General features: G+C 43.8%; 1 protein-coding gene across 1 annotated transcript in view; it reads left to right on the plus strand.

The window, feature by feature from the left end:
- Nucleotides 1-24,993, plus strand: part of GPR137C (G protein-coupled receptor 137C) — a 106,285-nt gene that overhangs the window by 21,257 nt on the left and 60,035 nt on the right. Inside the window, exons 3-4 of the mRNA XM_030215064.1 lie at nt 10,458-10,686; nt 18,221-18,370. Coding sequence (XP_030070924.1) covers nt 10,458-10,686; nt 18,221-18,370 — 379 coding nt within the window. The remainder of the gene's footprint in view (nt 1-10,457; nt 10,687-18,220; nt 18,371-24,993) is intronic.

Here is a 24,993-nt window from a genome sequence, read left to right on the forward strand (position 1 = left end):
TTCTTCCTTCACTTGGATTCTTCAAGAGTTGAGACCAGTTTGTGTTACAGTGAGCTGCTGCATTCCTCTCCCCTCCGTTTTACGGGGCTGGATTGAGACTTAAAATTCTGCCGGCACTCCCTCCCGCTTCGTGCGGCTGTAGGGCAGCTTTGTACCCCTCCCGCTTCGGCGGTGGTAGGGTCAGTCAGCTCCTCCCGCGGTTGCGGTTGCAGGATAAGCCAGATCCCCCCGCATCGGCGGGTGTGGTGTCCCTCCCCCGCTCCGCGGGGATGAGCTGGACGGATTCCCCTCCCCCACTTGTGTGGGGATGAGCTGGGTTAATTCCCCTCCCCCGTTTCGGCGGTGGTGAGCTGGGCAGAGTGTCCCTTCGTGGGTGTAATTCTCTTAAGTGCTGAGTCCTGCGGATGGAGCTTTGATATCGACATACTGAGGAGTTTCCGGCAGCACATGACCACATATAGGGAGGCAAAAGTTTGCTCTCTATCTCCACCTGCTGGTAGATGGACACAACCCACCAGTCTATGGATTGATCAGCTATGATTAATGGAAAGAAAATTATCAGGTATGATTATACATAATTTTACCTTCTAGACTAAAATGATTTGTGTTGCAAACCAGTAATTGAAATACATATGTTAAATTTGCAAGTTGGTAAAATATCATTAACATTTAAATATAATTCAAATAATAAAAAAATATATTCTTTTTATTGTTAAACTCCCTGGTTGGTGTTGTCATTTTGGGGAAACACTGTGACATATTTGGTACCATCATTGTAATACCTTGCTCTGCCACCAGGGGGTTTGCATTACAAAAGTTATCCAATGTGGCCACATTTCACCCTCAGGCTGCATCAGGGCTAGAACTAAAATGTAAACACATACGCCATTAAGTCATAGTTATACAAAATGAAAATAAAGCCAAAGCTCAAACTAAGACACATAAGTGAAAAAGATACACATTGCATACATATATGAAGCAGGTATAGATTATGTGTATAGAGAAGATGAGACTCATTACTGCCAGTCTGAGTGGGATTTGCAACTGGATTTTGTTTTAGATCATAGGATGTTTGGATTCGGTGGTGTCTCCAGAGGGCATCTGCTACTTGCATAGCTTGATTAGTATACACCACAGCATTTGGTGGATACTAAACACTTTCATATATTTCATGCATTTTGTGGGTATGGGGTTCCAGTCTTTCTCCTCCTCCCCCCCCCCCCCCCCCAAAAAAAAAAAGAGATAACAGTGCAACTACTGTCATTGGGAGACACTGGTAGTCCACTCATGACTCATCCCTATTAATCCACAGACATAAAGATGGACCTTGGTTTTTATGTGGCAGGAAGTGCCTCGTTGTCGGTGTATTTTCATGACTGACTATACTCCATGGACAATGGAACAAGACCTTTTTGAGACCTACGTATGCATTCACTGCATGCACCAAGGAGATCCCTCTCGCAAAGTTTAAAGCAACATATTATGCACACAACATAGCAAACCCTTCTATTGGCACTGCTTTTTTTCGTTGTTGTAGGAAAAAAGGTACCAGTACTCATTGAATCAGCAGCGCAGCACCTTGCATCTGCAAAACAAGCAGATTGTCTTGGGCCTTCCCTAACTGCTATTAGAATATTAGATATCTTGCATTTTTCTAATATCCTGGCCAGACTCTGGCTTCTATAATCTAGTTTACATAAATCCTTGATTACAGTTATACTCAAGAAGCCTTATAAAGTAAGGACAAATCTGGAGCCTCCTGATCTGCCAGCACCAGCCTGAAGACTGCAGGCCCTTCATAATAGGGTCCCTTTATGAGTAGGCTGCACGGCTGAGAGAATTCAAAGGAGCACAACACCTGGTCTCAAGGGAGGACCAACAGCTCTTGACAAAACAAGCACACTAGTGGGGATGCAGCATCCTTAACAGGACAAATGCTGACAACTTCGGGCTATAATTGGGGCCAATGGCCCCCATGACCTTACTTCCAGTAGTGGGGAGGCCTTCCACCCCCAGGGTAGAGTTCTTGGGGTCCTCTGCAGCTCTGGTAATACGTGACTTACCTTAAAAATCAAGCATGGTACCAGAAGATGGAGGGTGGCCAATGTAATGCCAGCTTTTTTTAAGAGTGCCAGAGGTTATCCAGGAAGTTGTCAAATGCTTCTTAAAAATCCTGAATCCAGAAACAAAGTACCTCATGGGTGACTCCTGAAGAAATTAGAAAGTCATGGGATAGGAGGTATTGTGGTCCTGTTGCAAATTAAAAACTTTTAGAAAACAAGAGTATATTTAAATGGTTAATATTCTCAATGGAGAAGAGTAGATAGTGGGGTTCCCCAGGGATCTGTTCTGGAACCACTACATTATAACATAACATTTATAAATGATCTAGAGATGGGAATAACTAGTGAGGTAATTAAGCTTGCTAATGACAATTATTCAAAGTTTTGCAAGAGGACCTTATGAGACTTTGATGGCATTTAATGTAAGCAACTGCAATGTGGTTCATATGGGAAAGAGGAACCCAAACTATATAGCTACACAACGCAAGGAATCGCTGCCCAGGAAAAGGATTTAGGTGTCCTGGTTGTTACATTGAAACCCTCTGCTCAGTGTGCAACAGTGGCTAAGAAAGCAAATAGAATAGAAAAGGAATGGAAATCAAAAATGAGGATGTTGTAATGCCTTTGTTTCACTTCATGGTGTGACTGCTCCTCAAATAGTGTGTACAATTCCGGTCACTACATAATTAAAAAAAAAAAAAACTTGCTGTCCCAATGTGTTGGCTTCTTTCGGCGTTTCCCATTGAGAATTTTATGCCACACCCTAAAATGAAGGGAGTTCGCAAGGCCGTCCCATCTCTGTCCAGAACATCTTCACCGGTGCAGCAAATGCTGGGACATGAGGGGCATAATCGAACGGGGCGCCCATCTTTAAGGGCACTCATCTCTAAGGGCATGCCGTATTTTCGAAACAAGATGGGCGTCCATCTTTCATTTCAATAATACGGTCAGGGACGCCCAAATCTCAACATTTAGGTCGACCTTAGAGATGGGGGCGACCTCGGTTTTCGCCGATAATGGAAACCGAGGACGCCCATCTCAAAAACAACCAACCAAATCCAAGGCATTTGGTCATGAGAGGAGCCAGCATTCGTAGTGCATTGGTCCCCTTCACGTGCCAGGACACCAACCGGGCACCCTAGGGGGCACTGCAGTGGACATCACAAATTGCTCCCAGCTGCATAGCTCCCTTACCTTGTGTGCTGAGCCCCCCAAAACCCACTACTCACAACTCTACACCACTACCATAGCCCTTAGGGCTGAAGGGGAGGGCACCTAGATGTGGGTACAGTGGGTTTTGGAGGGCTCCCATTTACCACTACAAGTGTAACAGGTGGGGTGATGGGCCTGGGTCCGCCTGTCTGAAGTGCACTGCACCAACTAAAAACTGCTCCAGGGACCTGCATACTACTGTCACGGAGCTAGGTATGACATTTGAGGCTGGCATAGAGGCTGGAAAAAATGTTTTTTTTTTTTTTTTTTTTTTTTTTTTATAATTATTTATTTAATTTTTCAAAAATACACAATATGATGTGACCATACAAATCACATTAAATCCATAAATGAAAAAAAAAAAAAAAATATTTCATTTAACACATAAGGAAACAACGAGAACATTTTTCTGTCCACATAAAAAGAAAAAAGAAATTGATTCCAAGATTTAGGAATTAATTAAAATAAAAAAGGAAAAATAACTAAGTTAATACAGAGCCACTTCCTCTCTCTCTCATACTCCAGCCTGTTGTGTGGGAGGGCATATAGGAACCTTCGTTATCCCGACAGGACCTGTTTCGCCAGATTGCTTTGTCAAGGCAGAGCGAGCATAAGATATACCAGGAAGCTGGAACCGATTATCCCTTGACAAAGCAATCTGGCGAAACAGGTCCTGTCGGGATAACGAAGGTTCCTGGATGCTCCTCACTACATTCATAAGATATATAAGATAAGTCATTTGGGGGATAACGAAGGTTCCTGGATGCTCCTCACTACATTCATAAGATATATAAGATAAGTCATTTTGATAATTGATAAGTGGTAGTTCAAATAGTTTTCTTCCTACCATTATAAGTGTGTGCCCTAAGTACTTTTCACATGAATATTTGTTTTCATTAAAATTTGGATGGAGGGGGTAGTCAATGATTAAAAGACTGTTACGGCTGACAGACAAAAGTATTTTGTCATAATATACAGCCAAATCATTATCGATGAGACATCCCCAAAACTCATGTTGTATTGTACTGTGTGACACCCACTTATCTATTTTTCTACTTTTTGTATTCTAGAAATAAGCAGTGGGCTTTTCCTTTAGGAAGCCATCAAACCTTTTTTAAACCCTGCTAAGCTAACTGCTTTTACTACATTCTCTGGCAATGAATTTGAGTTTCTCTTCACTCAATGTGTAAATATTCGTATTTGTTTTAAGTTTACTACTTTGTAGCTTAATTGCGTGCCCCCTAGTCCTAGTATTTTTGGAAAGAGTACACAAGCAATTCACTTCTACCCGTTCCACTCCACTCATTTTACAGACCTCTACCCTCGGCCATCTTTTCTACAAGCTGAAGAGCCCTAGCTGCTTTTAAGTTTTCCTCATAGGAAAGTCGGTCCATCCCCTTTCATTGCCCTTCTCTGTACCTTTTCCTGATGTTACTAAAGTGACTTGGGCAGGATAGAGGAATTTCTGGCTGTGCATGCTAAGACAAAATTTTGTGAGCTACCTTTTTTACCAGGATACCCATGCTAGTGTGTTGGTTCGTTATGTAGGCATTACATATACCTTATGTTCCAGCAGAGCTTTTCTGGACCTTCATCCAGCTAAGAACTAACTCCATTGGAGATTTATTAGTAATGTGATCTGAGGAATATTGTGCTATTGCTTATGCCTTGTTTTTGTTAATTTAATAATACTCCATGTTTTCTGAGCCACTCCTTCTCTTTTGTGATCTAAAAACAGTCACACAGAGGAAATTATTTTGTTTAGAAGTTTTTCTCTATTTCAGTAATAAATGGTTTTGCATGAGATTTTGCAAGTTACATAAAAATAAAATAAAAAATATATAATGGAATTATAGTAAAGGTACAGAGGGGGGGATGGGACAACTTCCCTATGAGGAAAAGCTAAAGCAGCTAGGGCTCTTCAGCTTGGACAAGAGAGGGCTGAGGGGAGGAGTGGAATGGGTAGAGGTAAACCACTTTTTACTGTTTCCGAAAATACTAGGACTAGGAGGCACACAATGACACTACTAAGTAGTAACCTTTAAAACAAGAGAATATTTCTTCATTCAGCATGTACTTAAACTGTTTTAATTTGTTGCCAGAGAATGTGGTAAAAAGTTAGCTTACCAGGGTTTAAGAAGTTTAGATGATTTCCTAAAAAAAAAGTCCATAAACTATTAAGATGGACTTACGAAAATCCACTGCTTTATTTCTAGGATAAATAGGCAGTGAGCAATAAGCATTCCGAGGAGACAAGACAGACTGTCCCTTGACAAAGCCTTATAGCGAAACAGGACCTGTTGGGATAGTTAGAGCTCCTGGAACCGCTCGAGGCATACATACACAGATAAGTGGTTTGAAAGTTTTCCAGATGTATATGTATACGCTTATCCAAGAAGACTTCCACTGATTTGAAGGGGGTCACTCAATTGTTTGAGCTTTTGTGATTATTTTTTGATGATTTTGAGCACATTAAGGACAAAAAAAGAAAAGGAAAAAATATAAATGGATGATAGGGGGGTTGTCTGTGATTAAAATAGTCACATGAAATTGACAGTCCAGCTAGTCATTTGAAGCGACAGTATGAGACTTCCCTTGAACACATTCATTGAATGAACCTATTTACTCTACTATTTTGTTTTTTGAGCTGTTAACACACGTAAAGTAGAGTGTCATTTAGAAGTTTTGCATTATTTCTAGGATAAGCAGTATAAAATAGTTTTACTGTTCTGGTATCTTGCCAGGTATTTGTGACCTGGATTAGCCACTGCTGGAAACCAAGATATGGAGTTTGATGGAACATTTGGTCTGTCCCAGTATGGCAATGCAATGTTTATGCTCTTTGGGTTGAGAAACCCCTGCCTTATTCTGTTTCATGTTATGTAACGTTAACCATACTGCAATTTTATTGAGCTTGTTTTTAATGTGCTCAGAATCTTAACATCTGCGTACGTGAATGATTTGATTTTAATTTCATATGAACTGATTCAGTGTTCAGAATGGTGCCAAAATGAGCCCTGTAGGATGCCACAAGCTGAAGTAGAATTTTCATATAAAATTATATTTGATCTTCTTGCCTGAGAATGGGAACCATGATAAATGCAGTTTCTGCTATACCAATGTTCTGACTTTTATATTCAATAAGATGTGATCAACAAGGTCAATGCACTAGATCTAACAAGATCAATAATACTGCATTGTTTTGGTCCATGTGACTTTGATAAGTGGTGACCACTAATGGTCCTCGTATAAATCTACTGTGATTTAAGACTTCAAGTTGAGGCAATTGCATTTTAGTTAGAGCTTTAACCAGCAGGTATTTGCACTGGTTCAAATGTTGTTAATCCTTGGCTCACTTAAATTATTGTAATATCTGTATGAGATACAGTATCATCTACTTTGAATATCAAGGACGCGCATACAATATAGTCATTTTAGGATCTCTAATGATACAATCACCACTAGATAGTTATCAAGCACAACTATTAGATATACTGCTATATCAAGGCTTAAGAACCCTTTTCTTTTGTTGGAAAGACCTATCCTAAGCAACTTATTTAACATGGTGGAATTCTATGTGTATAAGCTAAATATGAATATGCAGCGGCTGAAAAATATAACTCAATTACAAAAAATATGGTTCCTTTACTAGATCAACTACACAATAACCTTTCTCAGAGTTGAAACTTCTGTATTACTCCTGTGACTACTATTTGTTAACCTGTTATGTTGGCTAATTGTATTTATTTTAGACATTTTTGTTATCCTCTATAAAACACAATAAATATTGGAACTAAAAAAAAAAGATTATTGTAATATCCTCCTTTTTGGGCTTAATTTCTAAATATCTTAAGTTACAACTTATTCTGAACACGATGGTGAGGGGTGACTTTTTAAATTCTCAGAACGTATTCATAAACTGCGTTGGCTTCATATTGAATAGTGTTCAAGGCAGTTTGCTTGTGTTTTTTTGTTTTTTGTTTTTTTTATATTCTTTATGGCTTTACATTACCAATAGCTGCTGCTTTTTTTTTTCTTTGCAAAATCTAGTTTGCATAGTCCAGTTAGTATTTGTCTACCATCTAATGTGTGATTCTCTGAAATTGCTAGCACTATATATTTTCAGTCAAGTGTGTATCGCTATGGAATTAATTTCCATCTTTCCTTGGGACAGAGAGGAGTTTTGTTTTTTGGTGTGGTGTTTTTTGTTTTTTTTTTTTTAATTAGAAAATAGGTGAAAACTTTTGATTCCTGATAACTACTAAGTAAATGCGATCCAGTGACTATTTTAAAGCTTTGCTAATGTGTAAATTTTAACTGTGATAACATAGTAGATGATGGCAGAAAAAGACCTGCACAGTCCATCCAGTCTGCCCAACAAGATAAACTACATGCTACTTTTTGTGTATCTTACCTTGATTTGTAGCTGCCTTTTTCAGTGCCCAGCACTAGCCCCGCCTCCCACCCAATCTCAGCTAAGCTTCTGAGGATCCATTCCTTCTGAACAGGATTCCTCTGTTTATCCCACGCATGTTTGAATTCCGTTATCGTTTTCATCTCCACCACCTCCCGTGGGAGGGCATTTCAAGTATCCACCACTCTCTCCGTGAAAAAATACTTCATTTTTCTTGAGTCTGCCCCCCTTCAATCTCATTTCATGCCCTCTAGTTCTACCGCCTTCCCATCTCCAGAAAAGGTTCGTTTGCGGATTAATACCTTTCAAATATTTGAACGTCTGTATCGTATCACCCCTGTTTCTCCTTTCCTTCAGGATATACATGTTCAGGTCAGCATTCGTCCTCATTCGTCTTGTAATGCAAATCCCATACCATTCTCATAGCTTTTCTTTGCACCGCTTCAATTCTTTTTACATCCTTAGTAAGATACAGCCTCCAAAACTGAACACAATACTCCAGGTGGGACCTCACCAATGACTTAGGGGCATTAAAACCTCTTTTCTTCTTTTGGTCACACCTCTCTCTATACAGCCTAGCTACGGCCACTGCCTTGTCACACTGTTTCGTCGCCTTCAGATCCTCAGATGCTATCACCCCAAGATCCCTCTCGCCATCCATACATATCAGACTCTCACTGCCTAACACATACTTCTCCCATGGATTTCTACTCCCTAAGTGCATCACTTTGTATTTCTTCACATTGAATTGTAATTGCCAAACCTTCTTCTAGCTTCCGCAGATCCTTTTTTTTTCATGTTTTCCACTCCCTCCCGGGTGTCCACTCTGTTACAAATCTTAGTATCATTCACAAAAAGGCAAACTTTACCTTCTAACCCTTTGGCAATGTCACTCGCAAATATATTGAATAGAACCGGCCCCAGCACTGAGCCCTGAGCCACTCTACTACTCACCTTTCCCTCATCCGAACGAATTCCATTAACCACCACCCTCTGGCGTCTGTCCATCAACCAGTTCCTAATCCAGTTCACCACTTCGGGTCCTATCTTCAGCCCATCAAGTTTATTCAAGAGCCTCCTGTGGGGAACCATGTCAAAAGCTTTGCTGAAATCTAAGTAGATTACGTTTATAGCACGTCTCCGGTCACCCAGTCAAAGAATTCAGTGAGATTCGTTTGGCACAATTTACCTTTGGTAAAACCATGTTGTCTCGGATCTTGCAACGTATTGGCTTCCAGGAAATTCACTATCCTTTTCCTTCAGCATGGCTTCCACTACTTTTCCAATAACCGAAGTGAGGCTTACCAGCCTGTAGTTTCCAGCTTCTTCCCTATCACCACTTTTGTGAAGAGGGACCACCTCCGCCGTTCTCCAATCCCACGGAACCTCTCCCATCTCCAAGGATTTATTAAACAAATCTTTAAGAGGACACGCCAGAACCTCTCTGAGCCCCCTCAATATCCTGGGGTGGATCCCGTCCGGTCCCACAGCTTTGTCCACCTTTAGATTTTCAAGTTGTTCATACACACTCTCTTCAATGAATGATGCTGTATCTACTCCATTCTCATTCGTGCTTTTGCCAGTCAATCGCGGTCCTTCTCCAGGATTTTCTTCTGTGAAAACAGAACAAAAGTATCTATTTAGCAAATTGCTTTATTTTAAACTGCATTGAACCCTGGAAAGGGAATTTAGCAGGTAGCTGTATTTTATTTTAACTGAGTAAAGCGGTCTCATGTTGAAATGTCTGGTAAAACACTAGTAACAGTAGATGAAGGCAGGCAGACCTGCATGGTGGTCTCCCGTCATACCATATGCCATGAGTTTATCTTGAACAAATGCAATATAACGCATGCATACTTGATCTGTTACCATTTTTCAGGGTACAGACCATAGTCTGCCTGGTGCTGGTTTTATGCTCCACTACTTGAGTTACCATTGAAGCCCAACTCCAGCCCTTCCTGATCTGTCTATTAATAATCGGGGGCACAGACCATAAGAAGTAGAGCCTCTTTCTCCCAATTACTGGAGTTGCTGTTTAAACATCACCAAGTTCTTTTTTTTTTTTTTTTTTTAATACTAATTTTACCATCTCCACTGCTGTCCAGCTTTTGCTATTTGTCCTTGAAGAAGGTTGCTTACCTGTAACAAGTGTTAATGCTGTCTCATAAATTACAGCTTCTGTTTAGGATAGCATAAAACTGAATAATTGTTGCAGTTCCATCAGTGCAGAAAATCTCATATTTGCATGGTAGTCCTTGGCTCTAAACTTAACTTTTCTAGCACGTTGTGCCAAATGTTACTTAAGTGAGGACTTGTACTGCTATCCTCAAATGCCTGTGTAAGGTAAGCAACTTGTTGTATTGGATAGAGGTTAAGGATATCTATTTGGGCCCAGTTTTGCACATGAAAGTCTTGACACTTGAATCCATGCTTTCTTGCCACTCCTGTTAAGGCCAACTACCATAGCATTCTTATCGGGGTCTATTTGAGCATAACCCCAAATATAGATTGAAATCTTCAGATAAGACACATTTTGAATCATTTTATACCAAAGTATGAGAAGAAAGGTAACTAAGCTGATAGGACTTCAGCAAGTGCTTCTTGTTGACCTATTAGTGCCCGATGTTACCATATGAGAACAAATCAATTTGTTCCCAAATGGCTGCTTATGGGAACATGGGTTAATAGACTACTGTTGCTGGTTGTTAGTGGACTACCATTGCATTAGTCCTGCCAATAACCTTTTTTTTTTCTCTCCAATTAACTAGGGCACCACTGCATTTGGGCTTTCTATTTGCCAGTTTCCTCTTCCTAGTGATAAATTTAACTTGTGCAATGTTGGTGCATAGTGATGTGCCAGAAGATCATCTACGATGGACCATGTTGGCTGGAGTCCTAGTCAATGATGGCCTCTTTTTTGCTTGTGCTGTTTCACTGGCTGGTTGTATCTTCAAAATTGCAAAAATGTCTTCAGCAAATGTCTACCTCGAATCAAAGGTAAACACTTAATTTGTTTTTGAGACTAATTTTTAGACTTTAGTACTTCTATATTATACCTTGTGTTTTGGGGGAGGGGGGTCCTCTTCAAGCAGGCCAGTTGTATTTTCACTCATCTGACAGAGCCTGGTGCAAACACAGATGCTGACAAGTGAGATGTACAGATTTCTAGTAGCATCCCACTGTACTTGCGATGGTGACTTCTGCCCAACACACGAGCATGGGTTCCTCGGTCTTTGTTTTCCCACAGAGCAGGGAAGATGTGTCTTCATGTTTTTCCTCTATTGCAGTGCTTTCCTCTGTGAGTATTTTTGTTTTTCTTTTGCAATTCTATTATCCCTTTAAACTTTATTTTACCTTGTTTCCATTTAGTTTTCTTTTTCATGAGTTGCCAGGCCTATTTAGGCCAGAGCACCAACCTCAATTTGAACGCTTCCCCTTTTTCAAAGCTCACAATGGAGTTTAATTTGGCCACGATTCTTCTTTTACCAATGTTGGTGGCTTCAAAAGGTGTACCCAATGTAGTTGGGCAATTTCTGTGACAGATCTGCACTCATGATGCATCGGGTGCCTTAGGACTAACTGTTCTCTGTTTGTTTGAAAATGCAGTTGAGGACATGGGGCATGGCATGTCCAGCAGGAGAAACCTTTTGGTTGCTCAAAGACTGGTCCAGTGACATCAGCACCAAAAGTATTGACCTCAAACGGCTGCTCAGACTTAAGACAACCACTGGGAGTGCACCAGCATCAAGGAGGTCTCCCCTCTCTTCACATCAGGCACTGAAAGTAGGACTCAATACCAAGGGCATGTATGGGTTCAACATTGTCCTTGTCGGCACCAAAAGACCACAATGCTGAGCATCGGGGAACGCCCAAGAAGCATGAACACCAGTGCATTAGCATCTCCAGTACCCAAGAAGTGCCAGCACTTGGAGCACCATTTCTCTCTTTGGTAGTGGTAGAGGTGCCAGTGTGGAAGCCTTCGAGCAGCCAGGTTCCTGCTTCATTTCAGCACCAACATCTTCTCAGGCTGCCTCTCCTGGCTCCCCTCCCTGCCTTTGTGGATGATTGCCTTCAATGAGCAGTACCAAGCCATACTCAGGGAGGAGCTGGCACAGATACTGCAGTTGTACTTTGCTCAAGTATCAAGGGTGCTTGGGCCAACTGTAGATCAGCCCCATATTCTAGGTGCTCCTACCATGCTATTGGGGAGATCCTTGGCGCCAGCACCTCGAATAGTGTTATCAACTCATGCAGCACCACTCTTGACATCAGGAAAGAAAGCTTCCCCAGAGTCTTAGGGTAAGGCTGTAGCTTGGCACCCTTTGGGGCATGGACATCAGTCCAGTGAGCTGGTGCAGGCACAGACCTACTCGGTCCAGTTTAAGTATGGTGAGGAGTCTAGGACTGCTCATGGGTCTCAGAAGATCCCAGTTACCTTTTGGAGGAGTAGCCCCATGGAGTCCCTTCTTATCCCTCCCCATCTTAGAAATAAATTGCCCAAGGGTCTCTCTCATTAGTTTTGTCAAGGAAATGGCATTAGCCATCCTATTTAAGTTAGATATGGAGGGGCCACTCTGGGCAGAGGTGTTCTGTAATGGACTGAGCCTCTTCCTAAGGAAGGGGTCACAGTACCATTGCACCTTTATTAAAGATGCACTGACAAAGAACTGGGAATCTCCCCTGTCGGTGTAGATCACACCTAAGAAGGTGGCTATGCGGTATCATATCCAGAAGGCTCCCAGATTTGAGAGGGCACAACTGCTTTGCCACTCTAGTTGTCTAATCCACCCTCAAACGAGCTGGGAGCTCCAGGACTCGTGCCTCGGCTCCCTCAGGTAGAGAGGTTCAGACACTTGACTCATTTGGTAGGAATGTTTCAGGCCTCAATGCTCATTGCTTTCATCCGGTCCTATTGGCTCTACATGAGCCTTTACTTGAAATCTTTGCTATGCAGTACACTTAATCTTGGAACATTCTTTCCTTCAGGAGTAGGTTATAGAGCTTTGCCAGCAGCTGATGTGCAGAAACTATATGGCCAGGGGCACTTATGATTTTTGATATAGCTTCCAGACTGTCCGCCATTGGTGTGTGGATGTGCAGATTCTCTCGTGGATGTGTCTCTGACCTAGAACCAGTGGTTCAGGAGAGGTCGGCAGACATACCTTGCAGAGGAGACAGTCTTTTGGGGGACAAAGTGGAGATTACTGACGTCAGAAAGAGATGTACAGATACTATCCAGTCCCCATCTCAGCAACCTCTAGCTGCAGCCTCTTCTAGATGATTTTTCAAATGGGCCTAGGTGGCAAGCCTACTACCCTCAAAAGGTGTAAGCTTTCTCACTCTACCACTAAATTGCCCACCAAGAGCATCGTTCATCAGCTCTCAGCACAAGCAGGTACTTGTAGAGGAAATCTCTGCCCTTCTACAGGCCAATGCAGTCAAAATGTAGATTGTGAACCCTCTAGGGACAGAGAAAGTACCGGCATATAATGTGTACAGTGCTGCGTATGTCTAATAGCGCTATAGAAATGAGGAGCAGTAGTAGACGTTTCAGCTCAATTGATATTGAGGCCTTGTCATATCGAGTTACTATTGTTCTAGTGAACCTGGTAGCTAGGGATTCCCAGAAGTGAGAATACAGCTGGCCTGCTTGTCCTCAGAAAAAGCAAAGTTATTCACCTGTAGCAAGTGTTCCAAGGACAGCAGGCCAGGTATTCTTATATACCCTCCCACCTCCCCTTGGAGTTGTATTCTTTAGCTATTGTCGGTGGCAGGGGCGTAGCTACGGGTGGGCCTGGGTGGGCCCAGGCCCACCCAGTTTAGCTTCAGGCCCGCCCAGAAGCAGATCCTTGCCCTCTCCCGACTCCCACCCCTGCCGCAGCGCTTCATTTAATTCTGTGGGCGCTGCTGTCACAGTCTCCCACCCCTGCGCTTACAGTTTGCTACGGCGCTGACAGCAACTCTACAGATGCGGAACCGACGTCCGACGTCCTGCTCCGGGGCCTTCCCTCTGCCGCGCTGATGTAACTTCCGGTTTACGGAAGGCCCCAGAGCAGGACGTCGGACGTCGGTGCAGCATCTGTAGAGTTGCTGTCAGCGCCGTAGCAAACTGTAAGCGCCGCTGCGAGGGGTGGGAGACTGTGCATTTACAGCAGTGTGGACAGAATTAAATGAAGCGCTGCGGCAGGGGTGGGAGAGGGTGAGGAAGTCAGTGGGGTGCTGGGCCAGTAAGGGGAGGCTGGGAAGGGAACAGAAGGGTGCTGGACTTGCCAGGGGCAGAGGGTTGGAGGGAAGGGGAGAAGTTTGGGATTTGCAGAGGGAAGGGGAGAAGTTTGGGATTTGCAGAGGGTTGGAGGGAAGGGGAGAAGTTTGGGATTTGCAGAGGGGCAGAGGGTTGGAGGGAAGGGGAGAGGTTTGGGATTTGCAGAGGGGAGGCTGGAAGGAAGGGGAGAAGTTTGGGATTTGCAGAGGGGAGGTTGGAAGGGAAGGGGAGAGGTTTGGGATTTGCAGAGGGGAGGTTGGAAGGGAAGGGGAGAGGTTTGGGATTTGCAGAGGGGAGATTGGAGGGAAGGGGAGAGGTTTGGGATTTGCAGAGGGAAGGTTTTGGATTTGCAGAGGGAAGGGGAGAAGTTTGGGATTTGCAGAGGGGAGGTTGGAAGGAAAGGGAGAGGTTTGGGATTTGCAGAGGGGAGGCTGGAAGGAAGGGGAGAGGTTTGGGATTTGCAGGGGAGAGGTTTGGGATTTGCAGAGGGAAGGTTTTGGATTTGCAGAGGGAAGGGGAGAGGTTTGGGATTTGCAGAGGGGAGGTTGGAGGGAAGAGGAGAGGTGCATGGAAAAAGAGCCAGATGCATAAGGGGAAGGAAAGATCGGAAGAGAAGCTGGTTGGGGGATGGGATCAGAGAGGAGAGGGACACATTGGTGTGGAGAAGGGAGAAAGGGGACATAGGTAAGTATACAGAAGGGAGATGATGGGCATTAGGTGGGAACATGGGGACAGGGACACAAATGTGAGATGCTGTGTGGGGATGGCACATGGGCACAGAGGGGTAATGCCTGACAAGGGGGGGGGGCACGGGGATATGGAATAGAGATAAAATGCTGGACACTGGAGAGGGGGGTATATGGACACAGAGGGGGGGGGAGAGAGATACCAGACAAGGGGGAGAATAGGAACACAGAAGGGATATGCTGGGCATGGGGTGCATAGGTGAACAGAGGAATGATGATGGATGAGGGGATATGAACACAGGAGAGATACTGGACAAGGAAATATAGGAAAACAGAGATGGGAGATGGATGATGGACATGAAGAAAGAAGAAATGTCAAATAGGAGACCCTGGCAAGTGAGTTAAGAGAAGAAAGAGGGAAGCAGAAACCAGAGACTGGGACCAATATGATTTGAGAAAAAATGACCAGACAACAAAAAGGTGTAAAAATATTATTTTATTGTCAATGTTGTGAATATAATATGTTGGATTTGGAATGTACATCTTGCTAAAGTTGATGTTAAACATGGCTGGGGTCCAGGACAGAAATCTAGGAAAGGACCCCAAAGTCCATTACCAGGCTGCGCCTTCAGCTTCCAGCATGCAGGCTTTCTCTGGCCAAGGAACCAAGCACAATTGCCCTAGTTGCAATCCCTAACACCATCCCTGGCATGTGCCATCTTTATATTTTGCACAGGAGCAAATGCCTTTCTTTCTTGTTTCTCTAGTGTTGTACTACATGCAAGGTCTAGTTTCTTGGGGTTTCCATTTAATTTATATTTCTAGAGTTTGTGGTCACTTATTCTGTATTTTGCATTTGTGTCTTGTGTGTGTGACTGAGGTATTCTGTTAGCATGAAGTTTCCATGTAGCATTCTGTAGTAATTTGGCTTGTTCAGCTTTCCTGATGTATTTGTATTTTTGGGCCCTACTATAATATTTAAGGCACTTCTTTTTCATAGATAGGATCTTTGTTTTTGGAAGTTAGTGTTGGCATGGTAGATTTGCTCTAGGTTCTGAGTGACTTTTTGTTTTATAGATTTTTATAAGTTAATTTATAATATGTCTGTAATTGAGATTACACTAGAAAACAAAATTTCTTTGTATGATGAGTTTTGTGGAGAATTGTCCTTGCTGTGCTCTATATCCATTGTTGGTGGAGGGCCAGGAGGTTCTCTTGATGCAGAATGTGTTTGGCTTCAATACCATATATTTGTTGGAGGACCATGGCTCAATGGGGCTGAATAGTGCAGTCTATTGTACTTCCCTTAGCTCTCAATTGGCCTGCAGCCACTGAAGCCTGCCCTGCAACCCTCATTGAAGTTATGGGGAGAGGGGTAGGGACAGAGTATGAGTGCATCAGGTTGCTGTTTTTTCTCTTTCAAAAAAGTTGGCAACTCTAGTGCCCACTCATCCAACCTGTTGGCCCACCCAAAAATTGCCTTCTGGCTACGCCACTGGTCGGTGGGCAGGAAAGCACCAGCATATGCATGGTGGGATGCTGCTAGAAATTTCTACAGTCATCCACTCTGGGCTTGTCAATGTCACCCAGATGTGATAATACTTGGGCTGCTGTCTTTGGAGAACACCTGCTAAAGGTGAGTAACTTCGCTTTACTTGGTGTTTGAAACTTTGTTGCTATGAATGTCTGTGTAGATGTAAGGTGTTAAAAAATATATTTAATTTGTAAGCTAGTAATCTTTCTCCCAAATATTTCATCTTCAGTTTATTCCACTAGTGAGAATGTAGCTACTGGTATGTCAGAATATAATGAATTGTAACTTTTTTCTTTACATCTTGCCATCCTCTGTTCTTTGAAAGAACTAGTTCTACTTAATTGATAGAAATATAGCTTGCCATTTTGTCTATTAAACATCCAATTAAAGAATTTATGTGAAACACTGGTTCCATTTTCCTGCCTTTTCAAGTTTGACTTGTTTCCGATTTGCACTTGGTACTGTGAGGCTTTTCTTCCCTTCTCTGTGTATAGTACAAAATAGTTGGCATAGACTTTTATTCAGTAGTGCTGTTATTACTACAGTGTCTGGCTGGTTTGCTTCCATTCTTTCAATGGGAATAGAAATGGCTCAGATGATGGAAACTTCATTCTCTAACACTGATGTGCCAGAGTAAAATCCTGATGTCATGACCCTATAGAATAGCACTGTTCACATAAGCATGTCTCGTATACTAGAAATGTTCTTGTTTGACTTTTGTGTACTGGTGTGTGTTGATATCAACATGGGTAGGCAACATAGTTGTCTCCTCTGAATGTTATCTGCCATATGAAAACTCACCATTCAAAAAAAAAAATAAAGCATATGAATACATAGGGCCCAATATTTAAAACAATTTAAACAGGAACCTCTCCTGGCCACTTAAATAGCCTGTCTGTGGCTAACCAGGCATTCAGTGGCACTTAACCAAATAGTGCTGCTGAAGATGTCTGGCTAGTACCCAACCCAAAACCATCTATTATGGGGCCATTCTGGAGGCAGGGAGTCGGTAGTTTGCCAGTTAATTGCTGATATTCAGCTTGTAGGAGTAGCCTAGTGGTTCGTGCAGTGGATTTTAATCCTGGGAAACTGGGTTAAATTTCCCCCTGCAACTCCTTGTGACTCTGGGCAGGTCACTTAACCCTCCATTACCCCAGGTACAAATAAGTACCTGTATATACTATGTAAACTGCTTTGAATGTAGTTGCAAAATCCACAGAAGTATATCAAGTCCCTTTCCCTTAATGGCCAAGGTAAGAGGACCGCATAAGTCGGTCCTATTTTATCTTTATGCAGGTCACTAGCTGGTTAAATGCTGAATATTACACTTAAAGCAGCTATATTTTCACCAGCCCCATATAACAAGACATTCAATGCCAGAGTCTGGACATGGTTTGGCATTGAATTTCCAGGGATAACAGTGATGGCAATCTGCAAAAAAGATACCAGGTGAATGTCATATGCTGTTAGCACTTATGGGCTCAACAAAACAATTCTACTTTTCCATTAACATATAACTGATAAAACACAATTCAGATTTTAATATGGAAGGGATGTGGCTGTTTTCCATTGACACACAGCCTTAAAATCCCCCCCCCCCCCCCAAAAAAAAAAAAAGCTATTAACTCATCCTTTGTCACTTGCAATCCATTCCTTGTTTCTGTGCAGAAGGTGCATTAGCTTTGCCTGATTAGGGGGGAGGGGGGGGGGGTAACACTCCCTGGTTGTCGCTCACTATTTTTGCTTCCATCCTATGTACTGGAGTGACCAGTTTCCCTGTTGTGGAGAGTTCTGTCATCTACTTCATACCAAGCTGCGAAATGACTTTCAAATTCCAAGCTACAAAATCTGCTTTGTCTAACTAGATTTTTTTTCTGTACTAACTCTGAACATATTGTCCATAGTCCACTTTTTCCTCTGCTGCAGTTGTCCTTGACCATTCATGTTTGGATTTTGATCTTGATTTTCTGAAGTAATTTTCTTGTTTGGCTTTTATTTTGTTTTTCCTTGTTTACTGACTTTTTACATTTTCTTTCTTTCTTGCATCAGGGCACATCTGTGTGCCAAGCTGTTGCTGTGGGAGCTGTAGTTATTCTTCTCTATGCTTCGAGAGCTTGCTACAATCTAGTGGTGGTTGCCACTTCACCAGGAAACAAACCTAGTCCATTTAATTATGGTTGGGATACTGTTCCTAATAGGGTAAGTAGTATTTTCTTTTCTTCTACTTTATTTGCATGAACTTTAAGGTCCTCTTGTAAAGAGCATTGCAGAATTCTACTTCCTTTAGCATTCCAGCAGACCAGTCCAGACCAATGAGTTGTCTGCCTACGGATGGAGAATGAAAATAGTTCTCAAGTATTTACTCCTTTTAAGGATATAATGCAGCATAGAATGTTCAGTATTTGTCTTCCAAGTGGCTAGATGATGGGCTAACAGCCCTGCTCATGATCTGGTTTCTAACTAGTTTCAGTTGAGCTTGTACTACTTTTTTTTTTTTTTGGGAGGGGGGGGGGGTTGTGCTCCTGAGTCAGTCTTATAATGAGTCTCAAGTGACTTGGGGGTTCCTATTTGTCTTCCCCTGAACCAGCTTAGCTGCATTTTGGTTGTGTTGGGGGTACCCTCCTGGACTTGTTCTCTTGACCCAGTTTTATGCATGGGTTTCAGTTGAGTTGGGGGTGCCTTCTTTGACATTGGCTCCTGTTTAAAAATAATAATAATAAAAAGTAAGCAGCTTGTTCTATGGAGCTAAATCTGAGATCCCTACCACCCCTCTTCTCCCAGCCCACCGGCATCTCCTTTGGAAGTCGGCATTTGGTGATCCTGTTCTGATTTTATTTCAGTACACTATTTCTGTTCCTCTTTAAACACACAGGTATCTGACTTGTTCATTCCTCACAATATGCACTTTTTCCTGCTCAGCTGCATAAGTTACTGCCCATGTAGAAACGAGTCCAAGCATGAAATAAGCCCCCTAGTAGTTTTGGAGTCTTCGCACAGATCCTCCAGGAAAGAAGTCTCTTGCAATATAACCACCCAAATCTCCTTGGAGAGAAGAAAATGCCTCATTTGAGAGTAAGCAAAGAACTCAGTGGACGAGATATGAAACTTCTCCTGCAAAGACTCAAATGAAATCACCCTGCCTTCGTCAAACAGCTGGCCCCAAGAAACCAATTCCAAGGATTCCCAGCAAAAAAAGGACCCCATACCAATCCCAGGAGGAAAAAGAGGATTATGCGCTATTGGCGACAGCTTAGATAACACCACATCTGGCCTATCAAACAGCTCATCCCAGTAGAAAAAAGTAGAATATATCGATGGATACAGACCCATACCTAGAGACTTGTGTTTTACGAGGAAGCCACATCATGGCCCTAAGCGGACAAGAGCCTACCTCAGCTTGCTCCAACTTCACCCATAATTTATGGGGATGATCATGAAACCACTCAAAAGCCGCTCGCATTGACCTCTTAGTCTGGTTCCTGCTCCTGAGCCTCAACCAATTCTGCCACCAGACCCCCAGCCTTCTCCGATGTAGGCTCTCGACGAGTGTATGGGCCTTGCTTCCAGAACTTCTGGAAGGTCTGCTTTGGCGCCGGGGGTGCTTACCTGGATCATTCGGTCCAGCAGAGAATGGCGGATCTACCTTGCTGGGGGTATAATCTTTTCAGAGAAAAGGTGGAAGATTTGGTTGACCAGATCAAGAAGTACAATGATGCTATGGCTTTTCTCTCCCATCGGGCACCTTCTGCTACGGCCTTCTCAACCATGAGCTTTTGGGGGGGGGGGGGCACGAAGTGCTCCCTATTAGGTGAGGTACACTCAGACATCCCGACAACCTATTCAGGCTCAGCCCCAGCGAGCTCGTTCTCATCAACAGCATGCGCCTAAGGCCCCTGCTGCTCCCCAGCAAAAGCAACGGACGAGTTTTTGACTGGCTCCAGCGAAGCACAGCCACAGTAATTGTCCGTACCGGACAACTTGCCGGTTAGAGAGAGGCTAATGTTTTGTTTTTTTTTTCTCCAAAGGTGGCCTCTCATAACCTCCGACCGGTGGGTTCTTCAAACAATCCAGTTAGGATACACCCTCAATCTGGAATACAAACCTCAAAATTGCCCACCGGGAACTCATTCATACAGCTCCCAGCACAGGCAGGTACTTGCAGAGGAACTCTCTACCCTTCTAAAGGCCCATGCGGTCGAACCTGTTCCACCAGGGGAAGAAGGGCTGGGATTCTTTTCCAGGTACTTCCTTGTGCAAAAGAAAATGGGGGGGGGGGGGGGGGGGGGATGCGTCCCATCCTAGACCTAAGGGTCCTGAACAAATTCCTAGTCCGAGAAAAGTTGAGGATGGTTTCCCTAGGCAACCTTCTTCCCATGATTCAGGAAAACAATTGGCTATGCTCCCTGCACTTAAAAGGATGCTTACACACACATCCATCTCACAGGATGTACCTTCGATTTTTGCCTGGGAACACAGCATTTTCAGTACCGTGTACTGCCCATTGGCCTGGCGTCTGCGCCCTGAATGTTTACAAAGTGCCTAGCAGTAGTCGTAATGTCGCTAAGCAAGCTGGGAGTGCATGTGTTCCCTTATCTCAACGACTGGCTGGTCAAGAGCACCTCGGAGGATGGTGCTCGGGAGTCCATGCAGATAACTATTCAGGTGCTAAAGCTTCTTCTAGGGTTTGTAATAAATTACACCAAGTCCCATCTCGTTCCTGTTCAAAAATTGGAATTCATTGGAGCACTACTGGACATGAAGACAGCTCGGGCTTATCTCCCTGAGACACAGGCAGACAACCTGTCCCTGGTGTCTGCAGTGTGAGCATCTCAGCAGGTCACAGCTCGGCAGATGTTGAGATTTTTGGGGCACATGGCCTCCACAGTTTATGTAACACCCATGGCATGTCTACATATGAGATCAGCTTAATGGACCCTAGCTTCCCAGTGGTATCAAGCTGCAGGGAATCTGGAGGATGTTATCTGATTGTCCACAGACTTTCGCCCAATTTGACCAAGGGACGATCATTCCAAATTCCTTAGCCGCAAAAAGTGCTGACGACGGATGCATCCCTCCTGGGGTGGTGAGCACGTGTAGATGGACTACACGCTCAGGGAGCCTGGTCCTTCCAGGAAACAGGTCTTCATATCAACCTCCTGGAGCTACTAGCGATCTGGAACGCTCTGAAGGCTTTCAGAGATTGGCTGTCCAACCAAATTATCTCGATTCAGACCACACAGTCGGGTTACGATGTACTACACCAACAAGCAGGGAGGCACCAGATCTCGCCCTTTGTCAGGAAGCCGTCCAGATGTGACTTTGGGCACACCATCAGGGCAAGTTTCTCCAAGCCACTTATCTGGCAGGCATAAACAACTGTCTGGCTGACAGGCTGAGCAGGGTAATGCAACCTCACAAGTGGTCACTGAATATGGGTATCGCCCGCAAAGGTCTTCCAAGCATGGGGCACCCCCTTGGTGGTTCTTTTTGCCACTCAGATCAATCACAAGGTCTCTCAGTTCTGTTCCAGGCTTCAGGCCCATGACAGACTAGCGTCGGATGCCTTTCTCCTACGTTGGGGAACAGGCCTTCTGTATGTGTATCCTCCCATACCTCTAGTAGAGAAGACTTTGCTGAAACTCAAGCAAGACCATGGAACCATGATCCTGATAGCACCCTACTGGCTGCGTCAGATTTGGTTCCCTCTTCATCTGGAGTTGTCCTCTGAAGAACCATGGAGATTGGAATGTTTTTCCAACCCTCATCACTCAGAACGAGAGGTCACCCACATCCCAACCTCCAGTCTCTGGCTCTCATGGCCTGGATGTTGAGAGCTTATAATTCGCCTCCTTTGGTCTTTCAGAGGGTATCTCCTGAGTTTTGCTTGCTTGCTTCCAGGAAAGATTCCACGAAGAGGAGTTACTCTTTAAAATGGAGGAGGTTAGCCGTCTGGTGTAACAGTAGGACCCTAGAGTCTCTCTTGTCCTACACGGACCCTGCTTGAATACCTTCTACACTTGTCAGTCTGGTCTCAAGACCAACTGCATAAGGGTTCACCTCAGTGCAATTAAGCTTACCCTCTACACGCCAATGATAAGTACTATCTCTGGACAGCCTTTAGTTGTTTGCTTCATGAGAGGTTTGCTTTTGTCAAAGCCCCCTGTCAAATCTCCACCGGTGTCATGGGATCTCAATGTCATTCTCACCCGGCTGACGAAAGCTCCTTTTGAGCCACTGAATTCCTGCCATCTGAAGTACTTGACCTGGAAGGTCATTTTCTTGGCGGCTGTTACTTCAGCTAGTAGAGTCAGTGAGCTTCAGTTCATAGTAGTGGATGCACCTTTTTATACTAGGTTTCATCACAGTAGACTGTTCCTCCGCACACACCCTAAGTTCCTGCTGAAGGTGGTGTTGGAGTTCCATCTGAACCAGTCAGTTGTCTTGCCAACATTTTTTCCCTATCCTCATGCCCACCCTGGCGGAAGTAGCTTGCACACCTTGGACTGCAAGAGAGCATTGGCCTTTTACATGGAACGGACGAAGCCCTTCAGACAGTCCACCCAGTTGTTTGTGTGTTTTCCGATGGTGACTCCCCTCCTGTTGGATTAAAAGCAACCATCTCCAGTTGGCTAGCAGATGGCATTTTCTTCGCTTATGCCCAAACTGGGCTGACTCTGGAGGGTCATGTCACAGCTGCATCGGTGGCTCACTTAGTCAGCCTCCATTGAAGAGATTTGCAAAGCTGCAACGTGGTCTTCAGTCCACACATTCATTTCACATTACTGTCTTGAACAGTATACCCGACGCAACAGTCGGTGCTACAGAATCTGTTTGGGGTTTAGAATCTAACTCCACTCACCTAGGCCCATTTTTGTTCTGTTCCAGGCTGCACTCTCTCAGCTAGCTGTATATAGTTTCAGGTTAACCTATAAGTCCTCGCCGTTACGAGGCCTAATTGACCAATGTTTATTGTCTTGGATGAGCCTGGATGCTAGGGATACCCCACTTGTGAGGATAATACAGCCTGCTTGGCCTCAGAGAAAGCAAAGATACTTACCTGTAGCAGGTATTCTCAGAAGACAGCAGGCTGATTATTCTCACAATCCCACCCACCTCCCCTTGGAGTCGTTTATTTCTTAATGCTTTAGACTTAACTGAGGTACGCGCTCACGCAGTGGGAGGAAAGTCCACGCGGTGCGAACTGCACGCACACTGAATTGTGGGAGCTGCATAGGTTCTTAAGGAGTACAGAATTGTGACTCTCTCTACCTTCTGGCTAATGGACACAATCCCCACAAGTCCTGGACTGGTCTGGTGCTGACCCTAAGGAATATTCTGTTCATAAACCATTTCAGAATAGGACATTGGAAAGTATTTAACCTGCTTTTTACTATTAAAAAATCAGCAGTATTGTCTGCCAAATTTAACTATTAAGATGCAGAAGACCCAGATACCCTGTAAGTGCTGTAAATAGTACTTCGTATTCCGAGGAGACTTGTACCTTTGGTGTGAATACTCAGTGGTGCTGTATCATATCACCCCTGTTTCTCCTTTCCTCCAAGGTATACATGTTCAGGTCAGCAAATCTCTCCTCGTACGGTTTGCAACGCAAATCCCATACTATTTTCGTAGCTTTTCTTTGCACTGCTTCCAGTTTTTTTACATCTTCAGCAAGATAGGCCTCCAAAACTGAATACAATACTCCAAGTGGGGCCTCACCAACAACTTGTAGAGGGACATCAACACCTCCTTCTGCTGGTTATTCCCCTCTCTACGCAGCCTAGCATCCTTCTGGCCACGGCCGTAGCCTTGTTGCATTGTTTCTTCACCTTCAGATCCTCCGACACCAACACCCAAAGGTCTCTCTCCTGAGTCGAGCTTACTAATCTGTCCCCTCCTATCTGGTATCTCTCTTTTGAGTTTCCGCACCCCAAGTGCATCACTCTACACTTCTTGTCATTAAATTTTAACTAAACACTAAATGGGATAAACTAGTTTCAACCAGAGCATGATCAGTTATAGTCCAAAAATGTGCTCCAGAAAACTTTTTTTTTGTCTTTTTTCTCCAATTACAAACATTACATTCTTCTAACGTTCGGAGATCCCTTCTCATCGTTTCTACTTCCTCCAGGGTATCCACTCTATTGGCTATTTTCGTGTCATCCACAAAAAGGCACACCTTTCCTTCCAACCCTTCAGCAATATCTCCCACAAATAACAGAATAGGCCTCAGCTCCGACCCCTGAGGAACTCCACTGCTCTCCTTCCTTTCCTCCGAGCAGATTCCATTTACCACCACCCTCTGCCACCTGTCGGTCAACCAGTTTCTTATCCAGTTCACCACTTTCGGTTATTCACGAGTCTTCTGTGGGGGACCGTATCAAAGGCTTTGCTGAAGTTCAAGTAGATTACATCTAGCATACGTCCCTCATCCAGTTCTTTGGTCACCCAGTCAAAAAAGTCAAGATTTGTTTGGCATGATTTTCCTTTGGTAAAGCCATGTTGCCTCAGGTCCTGGAACCTGTCGGTTTCTAGAAAGTTAACTATCCTTTCTTTCAGCAGCGACTCCATTATTTTTCCTACCTCCGACGTGAGACTTAATGGTCTGTAGTTTCCCACTTCTTCCCGGTCTCCACTTTTGTGAAGAGGGACCACATCCACTAGTCTCCAATCTCGTGGAACCTCTCCCGTCTCTGAAGATCTATTAAATCTTTTTAAGAGGTCCCGCCAGGCCCTCTCTGAGCTCCTTCAGTATCCTGGGATGTATCCCATCCGTCCCCATTGCTTTGTTCACCTTCAGATTCTCCAGCTGTTTATAAACT

Source organism: Microcaecilia unicolor, chromosome 9 (genome assembly GCF_901765095.1).
Source record: "Microcaecilia unicolor chromosome 9, aMicUni1.1, whole genome shotgun sequence".
NCBI classification, from domain to species: Eukaryota; Metazoa; Chordata; class Amphibia; order Gymnophiona; family Siphonopidae; genus Microcaecilia; species Microcaecilia unicolor.